We start from the raw sequence: 19,299 nt of genomic DNA on the forward strand, positions 1-19,299 counted from the left end.
CCATTAGATAACGACTTATTAATTGATCTGCCCAGTAAATGCTTGCAGTTTGTAATTCCACAGTCATTCACGTGCCAGTCAACTCTAAAGCATCATATCTGGAGCTAAAGAAGGGTATAAGCGCTCAATTTAGAGAACTGAATGCCTGTCTTCAGTGTCCCCCGTGCTGATTCTGACCTGTAAGTGGGTTGTGCAGTGCGTATTTGGTATTTGTAGAACACCAGACTTTTAAAGGGACACTGACAAAATACAAATACAATTGCAAACAAGAACTTGAAAAAATATATCATAGATTATTAAATTGGAGCAATTTAAAAATCTAATGGACTTTCTGCTCCTCACTCAGGTAGAAAATTAAAACCGTTTACTTCACCTCCCACTGTATCATCTCTAGATGTTTAAATTTAATCAACTATTACATCTAGGTATTTACATTAACATCCGATTTGAAGCAAGACATTTTTGTTTATAACAACGTAATGTGTATATTCTCATGCAGTAGTACAAAAACTGCAAAGGAATGTTAAAATAAATTTCAGCTGTAAATCTTTACATTCATCAGTGTGTTTAAGGCCTTTACCATCAAACACAGAGCTAAAGGATTGTGTTTGAGTGTCCCCTACACAGGTAGTTTCAAAAGGGCAAATATGTGTGTCTTTGTCTGTCTGAACAAAGCCAATATATATTTTGATGGAAATACTGATTTTTGGGGTAGGTAATCCCACTTTCATTTCCTCCTTCCATAGTTTTCTAAAATTATCATTAATCATAAATCTATAAAACTTTTAAAAATTGATTTTAGGTAAACCATAATACCGCAGAAATTCTGAGTTATTACCTAATATTGTGTAACTTCCCTGCGCCCCCTTCCCCAAATAACCACTTCTGAATTATTTCCAATTTCTGTTGATGTTGCAGTCAAATCGTCCCATCTCTTTAGTTTTCCAGGAAGGAATGAACCACTGTCCATTTTCCTGATGGGTCAGTTGTTCGTAAATTGGTTGATCAGTTGTGTTCCAGATGATCTGCCAAATGCCTTTTTAGCCTGGAAAGCATTTTGGCCTGTAATTAAATAGCTTCCTCTCCCAGACATTAGTGAGTGACATGATGCTAGGGAAATAATGACTGAAAAACACAATGGAGCTGAAAATAAATACTTTGTGCAAGTCTACAAATGGACTACCCCTGTCAGCTCGGGAATCTAGTGGAGCTTCCCAGATACTGAATAACGAATTTTAGGGTGCACCAACCTCTCTGTGCCATGTGTCCTTCACTAAGTATAGTCAGCAACAGGTTTTCATGTACTACAGGGAATTTGTTTTAGAATTTTCCATGTAACAGAACTTTTCTTAGCAGGGACTAGCTTACGTATTTAGGAATCCAAACAACTGTGCTTCAGCACTTTCCAAGTTCTCTTTCAGCTACATCTTGAGAGTACTGTTTGTAAATGGGCCATCGGTTCAGTGTAGCCTTTTGTTACCAGGTAACAGATGCGAAGAGCCCAGACAAACGGACCTCACTTTCAAAGCCACTGTCTGCTACAACACCTCGAGCTGCTGTAAAGGTCAGCCCTGCCACGCCCAGGACAACTGCAGCGTCTCCAGTTACAACACCCTCCGGTCCGAGAAACACTGCTACTTCCCCACCCAAAAGGCCAACGTGTAAGCATTGCCCTGCTGAGCTCAGGACGAGCGCCCTTTCTTTCTAAACTGGTTCTAGCTTCTGTTGGAAAATATTAGTATTTGGATTAATTCACAGAAATGTAGCCACCTCTTGCAGCTCATAGCACCCCTGACTGTTTGAACTGAGGCAATAGTGAGCAAATTCTGTGCTTGCACTTCTCTAGCTCCAGAAGTTTGTCCCATTTAGGCTGCCATTAAAGAAAGTGGCTAGTTCTTCAGTTGCAAATAAAACTATCACGTTTTTGGCCACAAATGGTGAGGCTGCTTGAGCTGTGCTAGGTGTGAACTTGAAGTATGATAGGTGTGTAGAGATGGCGGTAGGCAGATGCATAGACAGAGGGACAGAAAATTTAAGTTTCATAAATTCAGAGTCTGAGACCAGAAGGGACCATTAGATGATCCATTCTAACCCCCTGTACATGTAGACTTGTCAGAATGAGATTTTTATTTTTTTGTCATTTCAATAGATATCAACGTTTTGTTTTTAAGCATTTTTTATTTTTGTCTATTTAAAATTTTCACAGAAAATTAGGGGGTAGTCAGACAATAAGGGGGGTCATGAAATTATTTATTGACAGTAGATGTTGAAGTTCAAAAAGTTAGAGCTTTTCATAAAAGTCTAAAACACAAATTGTCAACATCACGTCAAAATAATCAAGTAAATACCCTTAAATCAAACTCTGCGTTCGCCAGCAGCATTTTTTTTATTTTGCCGATCTGTAAATTTCTGTTGTTATCTATGGAAATATTTTTCTGTTGGTTTGAATGTTTTGGATGAAATTGACATTTATCAATATTTACTGATAAGAATCTAATATTTCCAAGCCTGTGTATATCACAGGTCATCTGAATTTCACCCTCTTTACACTTTACTCAATGAAGCGGTAACTTGTACTTGGCTAAATCAAGGACACCCAGTGTTGATTTGAAGATATCAAGGAATGGGAAACCCCTCATTCCTCTTTGTGATTTGTTCCAATGCTTAATCACTCTCACTGTTAAAAAAAGATTGTGCCTTATTTCTAATTGAATTGTCTGGCTTCAGCTTCCAGCCATTGCTGCTGCCTCTGCCTTTCTTGCTAGATTAAAGAGTCCTTTAGTATCTGGTATTTTCTCCCTGTGAAGGGACTGTCATCAAGTCAATTCTCAGTCGTCTTAAGATGCTAAACAGATTGAGCTCTTTAAGTCTCTCACTGTAAGGCATTTTCTCCAGCCCTCAAATGATTTTTGTGGCTGTTTTCTGCACCCTCTCCTCCAACTTTTCACCATTCAGAACTGGATGCAGCATTCCAACGTCAGTCTCACCAGTGCCATATACAGTGGTAAAATCACCTCCCTACCCCTACTCACCACTCCTCTGTTTATACATCCAAGGATAACATTAGTTGTTTTTTTTTTGCCACAGCATCACACTGGGAATATATTGTGTTACTTTTCCACTATGACCTCTAAATCCTTTTCAGAACCCAGAGTCCCTCAGTCTGTAGGTATGGCCTGCAAGCCTTGTTCCTAGATGGGTAATTTTGCATTTGGCTATTTTAAAACACATTTGTCTGAATGTGCTCATCTTACCAAACAATCCAGATTGTGCTGTATGACTTCCTGATCCTCATCCATTATTACTGTGCCAGTCTGTCATCTGCAAATTTTATCAGCAGTGATTTTATATTTACTTCCAGATCACTGATGGACATGTTGAATAGCACTAGGCCTTGTGCCAGGCCCATGGAACCCTACTAGAAACACTCCCATTCAGTGATGATGATTCCTCATTGACAGCTAATTTCTGAGACCTCAGTTAGCCACTTCTTAATTCATAGAATTTGTGTTTCATTGATTTTATATAGTGCCCATTTTTAATCAGAATATCATGTGATACTATGTCAAAAGCCTTATGAAAGTCTGTCTGTCTGCATCCATGCAGTTACCTTTATCAACCAAACTTGCAATCTCATCAAAGAATGAAATCAGGTTTGTTTGATAAGATCTGTTTTCCATTAAACCATATTGACTGGAATTTAATCATATTCCAGTTCTTTAATTCTTTACCTATGGAGTCCTGTATGACCTTTTCCATTATTTTGCTTCGGATTGATGACAGGACTAACCCACCTACAGTTACCCTGCCATCTCGCTGGCCCTTTTCAAAAATTTCCATAGCATTAACACTCTTCCAGTCTTCTAGAATGTCCATGGTACTCCAAGAAAAATGAACATCTGCAGGCCAGTGATGATCTTTGGCAACTTTTTGGGACTCTTGGTTCTAAATTATCCAGTCCTGTTGATTTCAAAATATTCATCCTTAGCAGATTTATTTAACATTCTCCTCAGTTCTAATAGGTTGGGAAGTGATTCATGTGATATGAATATATTATCCTACTTCTTTCCAAATATAGAACAGAAATATTTATTGAACACTTCTGTCTTTTCTGCATCATTATTAACAATGTTACCATCTACATCTAGTAATGGGCCTACACCATTGCTAGTATTTATTTGTTCCTGATATTAACAAAAACAAAATTAAAAGAGCCACCTCCTCCTTCTTGGCCTTAGCCCTGCCAGCCATGGAATTTCCCTCATGTCTTTAGTGTCCATTAGTAATTCTCTGCACTTCATAACTTCTAATTTATATCGATCGCTATATTTTTCTTTGGGTTTTTTTGGTTTCTAATTGCTCACTTCAATTTGCCACAATCAGGATGGGCTGTCATTCAAAGTTGTCCTCTATCTTGGTTGGGGAATTGTGGCGTTTTGCCCATCTAATTACTCCCAATCTTCATTTACCTTTTTCTGTCTAAATTTTTCTTCCCAATCAGTTTGGCTCATAAGTTTCCTCAGCTTTTGGGAATTCGCCCTTTTGAAGCACCAAGTATATTTATTATTGCTGGGGACTGTATTTTACTTGCCTACATTGAATGTAACCAGGTCATGATCACTGATCCCTTGGCAACTACCAAATTCCAGTCTCTTGAATAATTCAGTTTTGTCCTTCATAGTAAGGTTCAAAATAATAACCTTGTATTGGGTACAGTGCCTTCATGTGTCAGAAAACTGTCTGGTAAAATTATCGTCAGGTTAGAGATGATGCCAAAGTTTATAGATAGACAAGTTTGCCAAGAGATGCATTTTTGCCTTTGATATTAAATGAAGACAGTTGAGAGAAGGCCCCAAATTGATTTAAGAGAAGCAGAGAGGGGGAGTCATTAAAGGTATCAATTGAATGTCACTAGCAAGCAGTTGCTGAGATGTGAGAGAACCATTATATAAAAATGAATAAAAGTAAAAATAAAGCGACCCTTACCCACCGTGCTGAGGCCTAACCATCTTATGACATTCTCTAGCCTCCCTGAGACTTTATTCTATGGGATCGAGTCTCCCTCTGAAGGACATGAATTTTACCTTATCTTGTGAAATAAGAAGCTGCTTTTATACTGAGAGGAAGTTCACCGAGGCAAAGGACGCAGCTGATTTTATGAGATACTTTGATGTTTCCCTCTAAATAGCAGGAAGAAGGCTAGCCCTAAAATGAGTAACAGTTATCCTTTTTTGCATCTCACAAGTATGCTTTGGGGATACAGAAGAAGCTGATAGCTAAGAAGCAACGGAGAATGTCTGGTCACTCATGGAAACTATGGCAGCAGCCACAAAGGGTTGGTCCGTGTGTTGGTTTCATTCCTAGTAACACCAGTGAATCTGTTCACAATGAAAACGTGCAGAAAAGCTTGACTGTTTTTGTACTCTTTAGCTATCAAGACTGAAACAAAACCTGCAGATGCCAGGAAGACCACTGCGAAGTCACCATCAGGTAACGTCCCTCAGTTCCTGCATCTAAATGCTTCTCTACCTGACCTCAGAAATGTGTTCAATCAACATGTTACTGCATATCTTTACAGTTGGGTATTTGTCTGCTTGATGTGATGGATATTACTCAAACTTCCCTTTCTGCTATGATTATTGCAGCAGACCTGAGCCGCCCAAAGAGTGCGCCTGCAAACTCTGCTAAGAGCAGCGCCACTACCCCTACTGCTGCAACCCCAGGTACTCTTGCCTCACCTGGAGTCGCCACCAGCCGCCCCAAACCCAAGCCAGCTGCAGCCAGACCCACCACAGCATCAAGTGCAACTCCAGAAGCTAAAAAACCATCAACAGTTAAAGCTCCACTTAAAACCAGCACTGTTCCCAAGCCGCCTCGCCCAACCAGCAGTGTTTCTGCCCCTGATCTGAAGAACATACGATCCAAAATCGGATCAACAGATAACATTAAACACCAACCTGGTGGAGGAAGGGTAAGTCTCCTCAATCAGCTTTTACGACTACTCATGCATTTAAGAGCTATTGGTAGACCTCACCGCTTTCAGTCACTCTGCTCACCAGCTTTCCTGTATTCAGACTCTGCAGAGCTCCTTTTTAGGTTCCCCATGTGCACAAGGCAGCACCGTTAGCATATAGAGGAAATACTTCCATGAAACCTTTTAAAGTGTATGTGGAATATGAACAAAATTTCACAACTCTTTTTAATATGGAGAAACAGAGCCACACTCCTGATCAGGAGACTAGCTTATGTGAAAGTTCAGAGCTCATTTATATTGAGTATCTGTTTGAGAAGAGGATTTGGGACCGCTGAATTTTACACCAAGTAGAGTAATGTGCCACTATGTGGAAGATCTGGATTCAGGAGCAAGTCCCAGGACATACTGTCTCTGTTGACATGAGCAATGTGCCGTATGGGTTAAGCTTCAAGCAGCGGTGGAGTTGGGCAGCATATGCTGTTCTCAGGACACCCTCTGGTGGCCACAGACAGATAACTAAGGAAGAGGGAGATGGGTTGAGAAAAAGTAGATGCCCAGGTTGAAGGAGTGGGTAGGACATAGCTTGAGGCCCTCATTTAATACAGAGGTGCTAATTCATTTTTTCCCTGTGATTCTCTGAATGAGAAAAGCCTTGGAATAATTCTGTGGAGTTCCTTGTAAGGGTCAGACATTAGACTGATTAATGTGTATTCATTTTTAATCAGAAGGCACTCATTAACATTTCCATCCTGTACATCGTGTAGATGCAGAAACATGAAACTATTATAAGACATCATATAACAGATACTCAGTCAGACAAAGTTTGGGAGTATTGAATTGGCAACCTGCCTTTAGTCCAGGGGCTTTACTTTGTGTAAAATGGAGCAAGCTGCAGCACCCTTACTTTTAATACAGGGGAGTGGTCTCCTGAAACAGATTTTCCATTCTGATCTCTGTAACCAAGGTGAAGCACTTTTTGATTGGAGCCCTAGTCTCTGAAAACTACACTATTCCTAAGGGCAGTAGTATGCCACCTGCTTGAAAAAGAAGGTGCCACCAAACTGTTAAAAGTCCAGCGTGTTATACCTGTAGGCGGTCATGACCTATTCCTCAGAGCCAAGAAGCCCAAAGAGTGCTTCCATGAGTATGCATTGGGGTACACAAAAAGTGAATATCTAAGTAATGACAGAGAATGTCTGGCTGTTTAGGGAAAGCTGTGCCAGCATTCACAAGGGGAGAAGCTTCCAAAGAGGATGAACCAAACCTGACTGGAGGACTTGGAAGTGAGAACCAGGGGAGGAATGCTCACAAATTGAATGCAAGTCAAGACTAGATTGGAGGTTCACTAACACCATTGAAGTCCTTCAGAAATCTGGTCAAAAGGAGCTCTAAAGCTCCCTTTAATTTTGTAGACTGTTCTAGAATTCCAGAGGCATGGGAAGCTTTCTGACTAGACTTCAGGGCTGTCTGTTCAAGGGGCATTGTCTGTACAGTGTGCTCCCTTGTTTTGCTGAATCATTTCCATTTCATAATAGCAGTGTGTTAGAATGTATGTTAACATAGACTGTATGTCAAAGAGAATCATTGTATTTCTTGCAGGGCTTTTAAAATCTTCTCTGCTTATTAGGACACTCCCAAAAGAAGAATAGCTTTGAAGTGTTGCCTGTTTTACTGCTGTATTATTATTTGGTTCAGCAGGGTACAGGGCTACTGCAGAAGCCCTGGTCTTAAAAAATTCAGCCTTATGTGCACTCACCTTTTGTGGTGAGCATTGGTTAAAAAGTAAGAAATCAGCAGAAAAATGTTTTCTCTCAGGTTGATGCTGAGTTTTTCCTACATTGCAAATCCTTATGCTGAACTAACTATAACTTTTTGCCTTTACACCAGTCTAGATGAACTAAATCTTAATACATAGGATAGTCATGTTTCTTCACCACTGTACTCAGCATAATTTATAGCATGAGACAAGTTAGGGTGGTGAGGGAGATGAGTAATGGAAATACAGTGCAGACACATCCAGCAGAACGCCTAGTGCAGTAGCTTTTTAGAGGTGGGAGGAAGTCTCCAGGTAGACCTGTGGAGCTAAAAAACTGTCGCATAGGCTCAGCGGTCAGGACAGAATCTGACACAACTGTTCAGTTAGTACGAGGCTGGGCATAATTCTTCCACAGAGCCTTGACCACCTACCCCACTAAGAAGTGCTAAAATTCTGATGCATGAAGGGATCTTTCAAGAGTTTCACTTGTCTGAGTGAGACCGAGCCTTCTGCTTTACCAGTTCTAGATTTGAGATTCCTTCTTGCCTCACCATTTTACCATGTTGATTTATAAAAAGTTCTCCCTGGCTTCTCCAGTCCACTGCATCTATCTTGGTTATTGATTTGAATTCCATAATTTCCTTCCATCATTTACTTTGATTCTCATGGTTAAAATCATCCTCCATTTGTCTCCATCTAGGCTAAAGTAGAGAAAAAACCAGAATCAGCCGGTGCTGCGCGAAAGTCTGAATCCAATGCGGTCTCTAAAATGGCTACTACTAAAACAACTGTAACAAAAGAGGGGGCACAAAAGCAGCCCAATGGGAAAGTGAGTTTTGTTTCAGTCTTTTATCCCTGAAAGATGAAAGGAAAACTTTTTTCCATTTGAGTCACTTTCCCTTCTATTTAGCTTTTACGCTTTCTCATGTCAGTGTCACTGTTCCCTCCTCCCCCCACGCACACCTTTTCTGCACCTTTCCTGTATATCCTGACACTGCCAGTAAAATACAGGCAGAAGTATTTCTGCTGACTTCACTTATGGTTTTTTTCAAGGCCTGACTTAACACATTGCTTGAGTGGTGTGCTCTGACTTCACTTTTAGATGGGCTAACTCTAAGATGGGCTGGTCTTCTGTGAGGAAAACCTCCCTTCTCTATGGATGCTGTCAGTTTAGGATTAAGAAGAGGGATCAATGGTCCTGGCACTTTCAAACAACAACAACAACAACAACAAAAATGGAGAACTGGTGACCTAATGTTCTCCCTGTAATTTTCCAGGCCTAGTTTCACCAATACTGTTCTCTAACCCCTCACAGCTGGCGGTTGCCAACTGTTGGCGTCCTGCCCTGAAGTTCTGTCATGAAGTCTTATTCCCAGATCTGAGCTATGTGGGGGAAGGGAGTAGAGAAGGGGAGGGCTGGCAGTGAAAGTTTAACAACTTGTGAGCTGCTGCTATCTTCTGAGATACCATCAGGTAGACCTTATATATGTACAGGATGGCATTGGTCTTGCTCTTAAATGTTTGTTCCTCTGAATTAGAGCCAGGAAACTGGTAAATTTCCATGGCAGGGTAAATTTGCACTGAATCCAGTCTACCTAAATTGGCAAGTATCCTTTGAAAAATCCGTGTTGGTGGTTCTAGCTACAGGTGATATCTTCAATTTACCAAACCAAAGTACTGTAAGAGGTAAAGCTTCCACCCCATATTTAATTTATCTTGTTGTACCATGTTCTGAACATGCTGTACTCTAAGTAACCTCTTGGACTGAACTCAGGGACTTGTCATAACTGATCTTTTTTTAAGAATAGAGTTGTAGCTTTCACTTAACTTTTGAGGGTTCATAGCCTTAGGCGTTTTTGTGTGTTTAATGGGTCTGGAACTGTTTCAGATTGTTAGATACATTGTTTCGCCTGTATCTGGCTGGCATCAGACCTGCTGCCAATTAAGTTAAATTGGTGGTTTAACACCTTCCATGTAGTAACTGCTTTCAGGATTAGTCTATACTGCTGAGAGGTTTTCAGATGCATTGCCTAGCATTTGAGTTGTTCCCAGGCAAACTGGGCTAGTTTAAAACTGCAGAGACTAATCAGTGAGAAGATCATCAGAGGCAGTGACTTGGATCAACGAGGTGAAAGTGTGAGACTGAAGGGATATAGATAGCCATGTTAGTTCTCTCTGCTGGAATGCATGGCTGAACATGCTCTGAGGAAGCTAGCACACATAGTCTTCTTGTCAGCCAGGTGCTCTTGTATTGCTCATCTGTACAATATGCTAGGAAAGTGTTGTCCTCCACAATAGCACTTAAGCTGTCACCGCTACCGCTGTCTGCTTAGCTGTACTCTGCCTCTCCTTGTTTGTTCACTCATTTTCTCTGTCTTTCAAGTTCTTCCACACCTAATACTGAAGTTGGGCTGACATTTAACACAGCTCTTTGTGTATCCACCATGTTACAGCATCACTCCAGCCTGCCATATGACAGTTCTAACCAGTCCTCTTCCCTTGTGTTGTTTTTCCATTCTGTAACACTCTAGGTCCAGATAGTCTCCAAAAAAGCGAACTACAGCCATGTTCAGTCCAAGTGTGGTTCCAAGGACAATATTAAGCATGTCCCTGGAGGTGGGAATGTAAGTATGGGCTCTGGACAAGCTGTCTTTCTACTAACTTCTTTTCTTGTTCTGCTTTTTTATGTGGTCTCTTGAGAATATTCTGTTTCAGGCAGATGAGCGCAGCAGAATTAAGATTTCTGTGAGATGTGTAGGTAGACTTTCCTCTAAGCTGTACTAGGTTAAATGTGTGAGCATATGTTACATTTCACAGCTGTGCATTCGACCCATTTCCCAGTGATCTGAAACAGGGAGGACTTTGTATCAGGAGAAGGACTTTGAAACACTTCTGGGGATGAAAGTTTCCGATCTTTGTTTACTTACTAACTTAAGAGCGACTTCTAACATTCAGGGCTACTGGTTTCACTGGAAATAGGGAGGTGAGGTTGCTGAGGTGTTGCGAGCTAATATTGTGAGGGTTGTATATAAACTTTGAGTACATGCTGTGGATTTCAGATGGAGGTAGTATTGCTAGGTGCCTCGAGCTGAGTGGGTGGAGCAATGCCAAATACCATCTGGATGCTGCAAAATTATAGGCTTTAAAGACATCCTTTGTTGACCTGGCAGGTCACCTGTTTCCCAGCAGACACAGCTTGCATTACCTTTAAAAATATATATATACATCTGTGCCAGGGTTTGTTTACTTCCTAAATAGTGATAGTTTCTGGGAATGCAGAGTATGGGTGCTAGTAGCAATAGCAACTTTGCCACTGTTTTAAATAAGGAGGGTTACTGGGTGGAAGAGTCTGTTTCTTGTTGCTGCTAATTTTCCATTGTCTCTGTGCCCAACACACTGACAGCTATTGGCCGTTGAAGTTCAGAATCCCTGGACTGAGTGGGAGTGTCACCTATAGTGATGTCCTGACTTTCCCTTCTCCATTCCACTGACTGTATGCAGTTGTGGGATTAAAAACTTATTAATGCAATGCTGTTTAAAAATGCTGAAGTAAATCCCTTCAGCTCCTCTTCCAGGATGGAGTGGGGAGGAAACCTGCATCTTTGGCCTGCAAATAGTCAACCACTGGAGACAAGCTTAGAGCTCAGTGTCTGGTCACCTGCTTCTGCATCTTGAGCACTTGCTACTCACTGGATTTGGAGGCTGTAAATGCTGCCTCGAATATTGCTTGTGGTGCAGGTCATGCTCTGTAAGCACCTTCTTGAGAAATATGCATGTGGTTGTCTTCATGATTATGCATCAACTCTTGCATTCAGATTCTTTCATAAGTTACTGCAAGAAGATCCTGAAGACCTTCATGGTGGGTTTTATTAAAAAAGCTTGTTAAATCAAAGGCTAGTCATCCTTTTCACAGGTGGATAACAACCTTTTCTTCCAGGTGTAGGAAGAGCCCAGCTACCAAGGAGTACAGGTGTATTTTTCATTTAAACAGGCTTTAGTTTTCGTCAAGATTTATGACAGCTGACGCTTTTTATATTTGTCCTGAGATTGTCTCACATTTCAGTTTGCCAGTGCTTGGCATCCATAGTATTAATTACACATTTGTATCCTCCATGGGTTCCTAATGTTCTTGGTGTTGGAGAGTGTGTAATCAGGCGATTTCGTAGGTGAACTCTACTTTGTGCTCTGCAGCTCAGTCAGGAAGATTGGGGTGAGGGTGGTCAAAGACTGGCTCATCAGCCGATGTTTGTGTGCATGTACAATGTTGTCTTCTGGCTATGGTACATTTCTGTTTCTTACTGCGAACTTGGTCTAACTGTATCCCCAGAGCTTGGAACATAATGTTTAGATATAATCTGGATTGCTGGCATGGGTTCTTTCAACCGTACTGCTAAAGAGCAGCTGTTATGCACCCAAAGGGGCTTTATTTTATAAACGACTCCTTTTCTCTTGGTTGGTTTTTTGTACAGTACATTTCTGGCTGGGCCTCATGTACATTTTCCTCCTCCTGTTATCAACAGACATGTTACAGAATAAAACCTGGGGTTGTTGGGAATGTTTTTCACTTTACACTAAAAATCCCATGTCATAAACCACCAAACCTGTCCTCTTCTCTCAGTTTTATTGTTCTTCTGTCCCCTCTAGGGGATGTTTCCAACTCTAGGGAAGAGGTATCCTCTTTCAGCTCTTTGTCCTCCCAATCTCTATCTTCCTGTCACCACTATATCTCTCCTCCTCAGTCCACTAGTTAAGCTGTTCACTTTAAGAACAGAGAATAAAGTGCTTATCATTTTCAGGTTCCAAATGCCCCAAAGCCAGCTTCAGGCAGCCGCTCCCAGCCGTCCATCGCCCCCAAACCCAGCCCAGGCAGTACCAATGTGAGTAGAAGAGCCAGACTGGCACACCTGGCTTCTTATGATTGGATTTCCTTTTGTCCATTTTGGATTCCCTCTGCTATTCCTGGGCACTGTACTAGGTGTCCACTTCTGAGGCATTTTCTGTCCAGTCAGACAGCATGAGAGAGTTGTCTCATTGCATCTGCTCACAGAAACTCCCTGTTCTTAAAGTTTTTAACCGTACAGCTGATGGGAATGACTGAAAAGTCCTCGGTTCCAATGCTGCTCTAGTCCATGCTTCCAGTGCTGCTCTCTCCTCAGTAATGGCTGTTGGGCATTTTTGGGGCAAGCAGAGTGGTTAGCAAAAGCTAGCTAGTCAGCTTTGGTGTTGCCATTTTAAAAAAAAGGTCTGCTGTGGTAGAAGTGACTGGGACTCGCTAGCCAAATCATTCAGTTACCTTCTGGGGGGAAAACTGCAGGGGGGATGGGGAGGAACCTACTTGCTCCACCTCCTGTGTGCAAAGATGGTGATTGACTGTCTGGATACTGAGAAGTTGAGGTCAAAGCCTGTAGACTATTTTACTGTTTCCATTATATTTAGTAGAAAGATCCCAAAGCATGCAGCATTAGATTTTACCTGGAAATAGTGTTTGTTTTATTTTTATAAATAAGGAGAAAAAATACAAAAGCAAAGCAATAGAAATAAAATGCCTACAGTAAGTTTAAACCTAGCGAGGCGTAAGACATTAGGATAATCCGTCGTTTATGGCATTAGTTACGATGTACGACACAACATTTATCAAGTCCAGTTCTTCTTCGAGTGCTTGCTCATATCCATTCCAGTTAGGTGTGTGCGCGCCGCGTGCACGTTCGTCGGAAGATTTTTACCCTAGCAACACTCGGCGGGTCGGCTGGGCACCCCCTGGAGTGGCACCGCTATAGCACCGGATATATACCCCAGCCGACCCAGCCGCCCGTGTCAGTCGTTAGAACAGTGGAGCGTGGCTTAGCTGACCTCCACTTCCCTAGCTGCTCGTAGTTTTCATGTATAGTTATATAGTTATAATCCTTTTATATATATATATATATATATTTATATACTTGTTTGTTTTTTCTTTACTAGCATAGTTAGTTTAGTAATAGTTAGTGGGGTTCGGGGAGTAGCCCCTTCCCCACAACCGGTGCCGGAGCCCATGCCCGGCTCACCGGTTCTTAAACCGTGCTTGGCCTGCCACAGGCCGTTGTGACAGGAGATCCCAGCAGCTACTCCTGTTTGCCGGTGCCTCGGGGAATCACATTTCACAGCTAAGTGCCCCATTTGCAAGCTTTTAGCGAGAACAACTGGAGGGCATTTTCATTATCCTCCACCTTCTTCACCGAGCGCTGGCCACTTGGCGACAGAAGCGCCTCGCCGGCAGATCACCGAACTGACTCGCACCCGTCTCTCTCTCTCTCTCAGGTCGAGGAAGCCCAACGACTCCTCCTGCCGTGCCCGACAGCTCCCTGGTGTACGCCGTGGTTGAGCTCCCTGCTCCTGCTGCTTCTGTGCCAACTGCACCGCAGCCAGAGAGCTCGTTTAAGTCGGATCGCCCGGCACCAACACCTGCCGAGGCACTGACAACGTCGGCACCGTTGATCCCGGTCTCACAAGGCCCGTCGAATCCAGTGCTTGACTGCTCCCCGGCGCACACCGTGGTCAAGCTCCCTTCTCCTACCGTTCCCGTGCAAACTGCACCGCAGACAGAGAGCCTGTCTCAGCCGCATCGCCCGGCACCGACACCTGCCGAGGCACTGGCGACGTCGGCACCGTCGATCCCGGTCCCACGAGGGCCGTCAAATCCGGTGCCTGACAGCTCCCCTGTACGCACTGTGGTCGAGCTTACTGTTCCCTCCACGCTGGAGACATTTCTAAAGGCGAGGGATCTCATTCCCATGACAGAGTAGAGGCTGCCTGAACCCCTGGCACTGCCAGTGCGGGTAATACAGTCTCTTGGCAAGCCTCCTTGATACAACCATCCTCTGTCGGCGCAGCAGAGCGGCACCGTTCATGATCATGGTCCCGCAGACGCTCCAGGTCCCGTCGGCGCTCCTGCTCCCGACGCTACTTGCAGTCTCGATGCTGTTCTCCTCGGCACAGGTCACACTTGCCACACCGGTCGGTGTCCCATTCACCGACCCGATAATCTTGGCACCGTTCCGGCTCCCAGCACCGCTACAGGCACTGTGACTCCCGTAGCCACTCCCGACCTTGAGATCTCGGTCGACCTCCTGGCACCGCTCTGGTCGCAGGTCCGGATCTCATTCCAGGTACCGGTGCGCCTTCCGGTACCGGTCCCAGCTGCCGAGTTGGGCAAGGTCTGGTAGAGTCAGAGACTCTGCCCATGATTTTTCAGCACCTCCATGGGCATCCAGACATGCATCAGTGTCATCCCACGTGGACAGCTCTTATGCTCAGGACCGCGATTCTGGTGTGCCCACCAACAACCTGAGAGCCCATCAGGACCTCCTATGGAGGGTAGCACTCAATGCGGACCTCCAGGTGCAGGAGGTCTCGGAGGTAGGGGACCCAGTAGTGGACATTCTATCGGCGGTTGCCCTGCTAGAGGGGCCCTACCCATTTATTCGGACCATCAAGGCGAATGCCGATACTCTATGGAGGGTACTACTACTTGTCTGTCCGTCGTCCTCCCTGCTCACTAGTCATTCAGTTAGTTACGAAAAGGGAACGGTATGGCCAGCAGGCGCCAGCCCCGAAATCGAAGGGGTCTAGGCAAATGACCGTACTCAACTGCAAGGTGTACTCTGCAAGGGCCTTATAGCCCTGCATGGCAAATCAATAAGCCCTGCTTAGCCCCTATAATCATAACACCTGGATGGCGGTGGATAAATTTATGGAGCTTCTCCATCAAGACTCCCGCCAAGAGTTCACTGCCCTCTTGGAGGAAGGGAAAAAGGCGGCCAGAGCTTCTCTCCAGCTCGTTACAAGGACGCATCTCATGGCTCAGGTTTCAAACCTCCGGCCTTCTTCATGATTACATTTCGTTGGTAAAGGTCTCTTGCGTGAATCAAACCCCAGGGCTGCAAGCCTGAAGGACAACAGGGTCCTAATGCTCCTTTCTCCTGCGTGCATACCCCGACAGCCTATCTCATGCCTTGCCGTTCCCGCCATTGCTGCCACACTCTGTGCCTAGCCACAGTTAGGATTTGGGCAGACGTGCGGCTTGAGGTGGTCGCAGACGCACCGTAGGCAGACCCTACTGAGGCCAAGACGAGGTCCCTCACATACACAACCCGGGACAAAGCACATACTTTCGAAGGTGTGCTGAGGGCGGTCTACCGGTACAGCGGGATCCTCCACTCTACTTTCTGGCGTTGCCCAGTTAACTTCAGTTCGCCGTCTCCTACACTGGCGGAGTAAGGTACCACCTCCCAATTCGTTCACCCTCCCTTCAGGCTCCTTGCGGGCACCCATTCCTCTTACAAGGAGTGCAGACCCGATGAGACGAAGGGGGCAAGGGTTACTCCCTTTCCCTTAATCCCCAACTCAAGCGGAGTCGACCTGCTAACCACGAGGATTCAACCATTTATAATAAGGTGAATGTTCCGCATGGTATCCTGGAACATTACCCTGTCCTTGGATCTAAGAGACTAGTATGCCGCCTCTATATGAGGATGCGTACTTTCACTTGCACTTCCTCCGCACAGGAGAACCTCCGTTTCTAGCCAACCGTCGTACTTCCATTTACGTCCTGCTGTTGGCCTTTCTGCAGCCCACAGGCATTAACCAAGTGTGTGCGTAATCGCACCCACTCCACCGACGTCAGATATGCGTTTTCCATCTGGACAATTGGCTTATCTGTGGAGCCTCCAAGACACAAGTCACCAGCGTGTGGGCATCGTCAGGCGACCTATCACAGTCTAGGCCTGACATCACGTGGAACATCCACTCTGGTTCCCACGCAGAGGTTAGACTCCTAGGGGCTATCCTGGACTCGAGCTAGCCGGATCCTGTTTACCACAGCACAGTTTCAGGCGATGGCACCGATCATCCGAGGTTGCAAACTTCCCCAACGACCTTGCGCGCACATGTCTCAGTCTCCTGGGTCCATGGCTGCTTGCTAGTTTTGAACAAACACGCTAAGATCTGCCTCTCGTCTCTCCCAGTTGACTCAAATCGGCGTACCGCCGGACAGGGGCCAGTGGTCACGATAGTCACCCTTCCTCGAGCACCCCTAGGCTCCCTAGAATGGTGGCTACTCCCTCCCTGATGTGGGAGGGATGCTGCTCCATCCGCCACCACTCACTGTCCCTGATGACGGACGCGTCTCTCTGCGGCTCCGGTGCTCACTCAGTAACCTCGAGCTTACGGCCTTTGGTCTTCTCAGGACTGCATTCCACATCAACGTCCAAAATGAGGGCAGTCGCGCCGAGTGCCAGGGGTCCAGCACAGCTGCAAGGCTGTGGCGGCTCAGTCTTTACAGCCAACGCGCAGCGGCAGCTGTGCTGCATGAAAACCGGAAGGGACATGGTCCTCCTCCTTTGTTAGGAGGCCCATCCGCCCATCTCTGGCACTTGCATGTGCCACATCAGATAAATCTGGTAGATCCTTCTCCAGAAGTTCGGAACGCCTGGTGCTTGACTCAGCAGGTCTTTCCTGTTCATGAGTGGTCGCCCTGCCCCTGATGTGATGCATTCTGTGCCAGAACTGGATTTTTCCACACATATGGACCTGTTCGCTTTCCGCGAGAACAGGAAATGTCGAGCGTCCTCCGGCCAAGGTCTCCCCGGCCATCGATCTCGACGCGCTCATGCCGTGGAAGGCCAACTCCTTTTGCCTTCCACCGCTCCCCCGCGCTCATTGGGTCCTGCTCAAACTTGCAGGGGCAGGCACGCATCATCATGATCACTCCAGCGTGGTCCAGGCAGCACTGATACACCATGTGCTCGTCCTGTCAATACCATCCAATTACCCCGCTACTCCACCCAGACCTCATACCTCAGGACCACGGCAGCACTCGCCCACTGGACCTGCAGTCTCTTCACCTCACGGTGTGGCAGCTGTGTGACTTCGGTAGCAGAAGCCGTCTACCAGGTCAACGAACCTGGCCAGGTGGAAGCGTTCTCCTACAGGTGCGAAACACTAAGCTTACTCCTGCTGAGGTCTCGACCCCTCTATTGGACTACCTCTGCCTAAAAGCAGGACCTAGCGGATGTCATCACTGGGGTACACTGGCAGCCATCCTACCTTCCGAGGCTAAGGTGGGCGTTCTGTGTTCTCACCACTCTCTGTTTCGAGGTTCCTCAAGGGCTGGAGCGCTTACACCCTTAGGTACGCCGCCCAGCCCCAACCTGGGACCTCAGCCTGTTTTAACCAGACTTATTCTCCCCCATTTCGAGCCGTTAGGCGACTGCTCGCTGCTACTAACCTGTCTTGGAAGACAGCTTTCCTTCGTAGCCATTACATCGGCAGACGAGTCTCCGAGCTCAGGGCTTTTACGGTGGTTCCGCCATACACTATTTCCCAAAGACAAGGTCGGTATGACCACACCGGCTTCCTCCTTAAGGTGGTTTCGGCCTTCATGTACAAACTCAACGCGATAGGCACAAGCACTCTCTGAGACGTCTGTACAGCGCTCGCATTTATGTTGAGTGGCAAACCATTTCGAACACGCCCAACTCTCAGTGCAGTAGCAGACTGAAGGAAAGGCCTACTTGTTCCTCTCAGAGGATCTGACTTGGGTGATAGGTGCACCTGCACTTGCTTATGATTGGCTCACATTTTCCCAAGCCACAGCACCGGCATTCTACAGGCTCAGGCTTCATCTGCACCTTGCTGACTCGTTTACCTACCCACGAGATCTATCGCGCAGCTCTATGGTCTCGCTTCACACCTGCTTCGCGTATTAAATGCTCTGGTTTCAACAGTCGAGATGCTGCAGGCCTCGGGCTCAGGCAGTTTACATTCTGGCCATATTATTTCACAGTCCGACCCACCGACCCCAGAGGGCTTGGGAAACAACCTACTGGAATGGAATATGAGCGCAAGCATCGAGAGAAAAAAGACGGTTACTCACCTTTGTAACTGTTGTTCTTCGAGATGTGTTGCTCATATCCATTCCACACCCGCCCTCCTTCCCCTCTGTCGGAGTAGCCGGCAAGAAGGAACTGAAGGGCGGCTGGGTCAGCTGGAGTATATATCTGGCACCATAGCTGCGCCACTCCAGGGGGCACCCAGCCGACCCACCGAGTGTTGCTAGGGTAAAAATCTTCTGACAAACGTGCACGCGGCGCACGCACACCTAACTGGAATGGATATGAGCAACACATCTCGAAGAACAACAGTTACAAAGGTGAGTAACTGTCTTTTTCGACTTTATGAGATCAGTTTCAATTTTATGACGCTCGATCCGACATTGTCCTTATGGGAAATTCAAGTTGCGATGTTTTCGACTTAAAATGCAATTTTCAGGAACCAATTGTGTCATAAGTATGAGGACAACCTGTATATTCATTTTATCCCTGTTGTCAAAGGGTCTGGGTGAGATCATTCGGAATTCTTCTAAGAGCATTTTGGTGCCTTGGGGCTACCGCCCTGCTAATGGAAAGTGGATGGAGAGTGGGTTAGAGAGGTGAAAAACTAAAGGAAAGTAACAGTCACGCTACCTACCCAGAGTGCCTAAAGTCAGGCAACTAAATCAGCACTTCACCTTGGCCCCTGAGTCTGAGAACATGTC

General features: G+C 45.4%; 1 protein-coding gene across 14 annotated transcripts in view; it reads left to right on the plus strand.

Moving 5' to 3' along the window:
* The window catches only part of MAP4 (microtubule associated protein 4), a 314,214-nt gene that overhangs the window by 278,932 nt on the left and 15,983 nt on the right, over positions 1 to 19,299 (plus strand). For 9 of the 14 annotated variants that reach the window (XM_075062117.1, XM_075062115.1, XM_075062111.1 and 6 more), the window contains 6 exons: positions 1,484 to 1,661; positions 5,431 to 5,490; positions 5,646 to 5,971; positions 8,431 to 8,559; positions 10,262 to 10,354; positions 12,527 to 12,607. In XM_075062117.1, the coding sequence (XP_074918218.1) occupies positions 1,484 to 1,661; positions 5,431 to 5,490; positions 5,646 to 5,971; positions 8,431 to 8,559; positions 10,262 to 10,354; positions 12,527 to 12,607 (867 nt within the window). The remainder of the gene's footprint in view (positions 1 to 1,483; positions 1,662 to 5,430; positions 5,491 to 5,645; positions 5,972 to 8,430; positions 8,560 to 10,261; positions 10,355 to 12,526; positions 12,608 to 19,299) is intronic. The other 5 variants (XM_075062119.1, XM_075062120.1, XM_075062121.1 and 2 more) reach the window with 5 other exon arrangements.

Source organism: Chelonoidis abingdonii, chromosome 2 (genome assembly GCF_003597395.2).
Source record: "Chelonoidis abingdonii isolate Lonesome George chromosome 2, CheloAbing_2.0, whole genome shotgun sequence".
NCBI lineage: Eukaryota > Metazoa > Chordata > Testudines > Testudinidae > Chelonoidis > Chelonoidis abingdonii.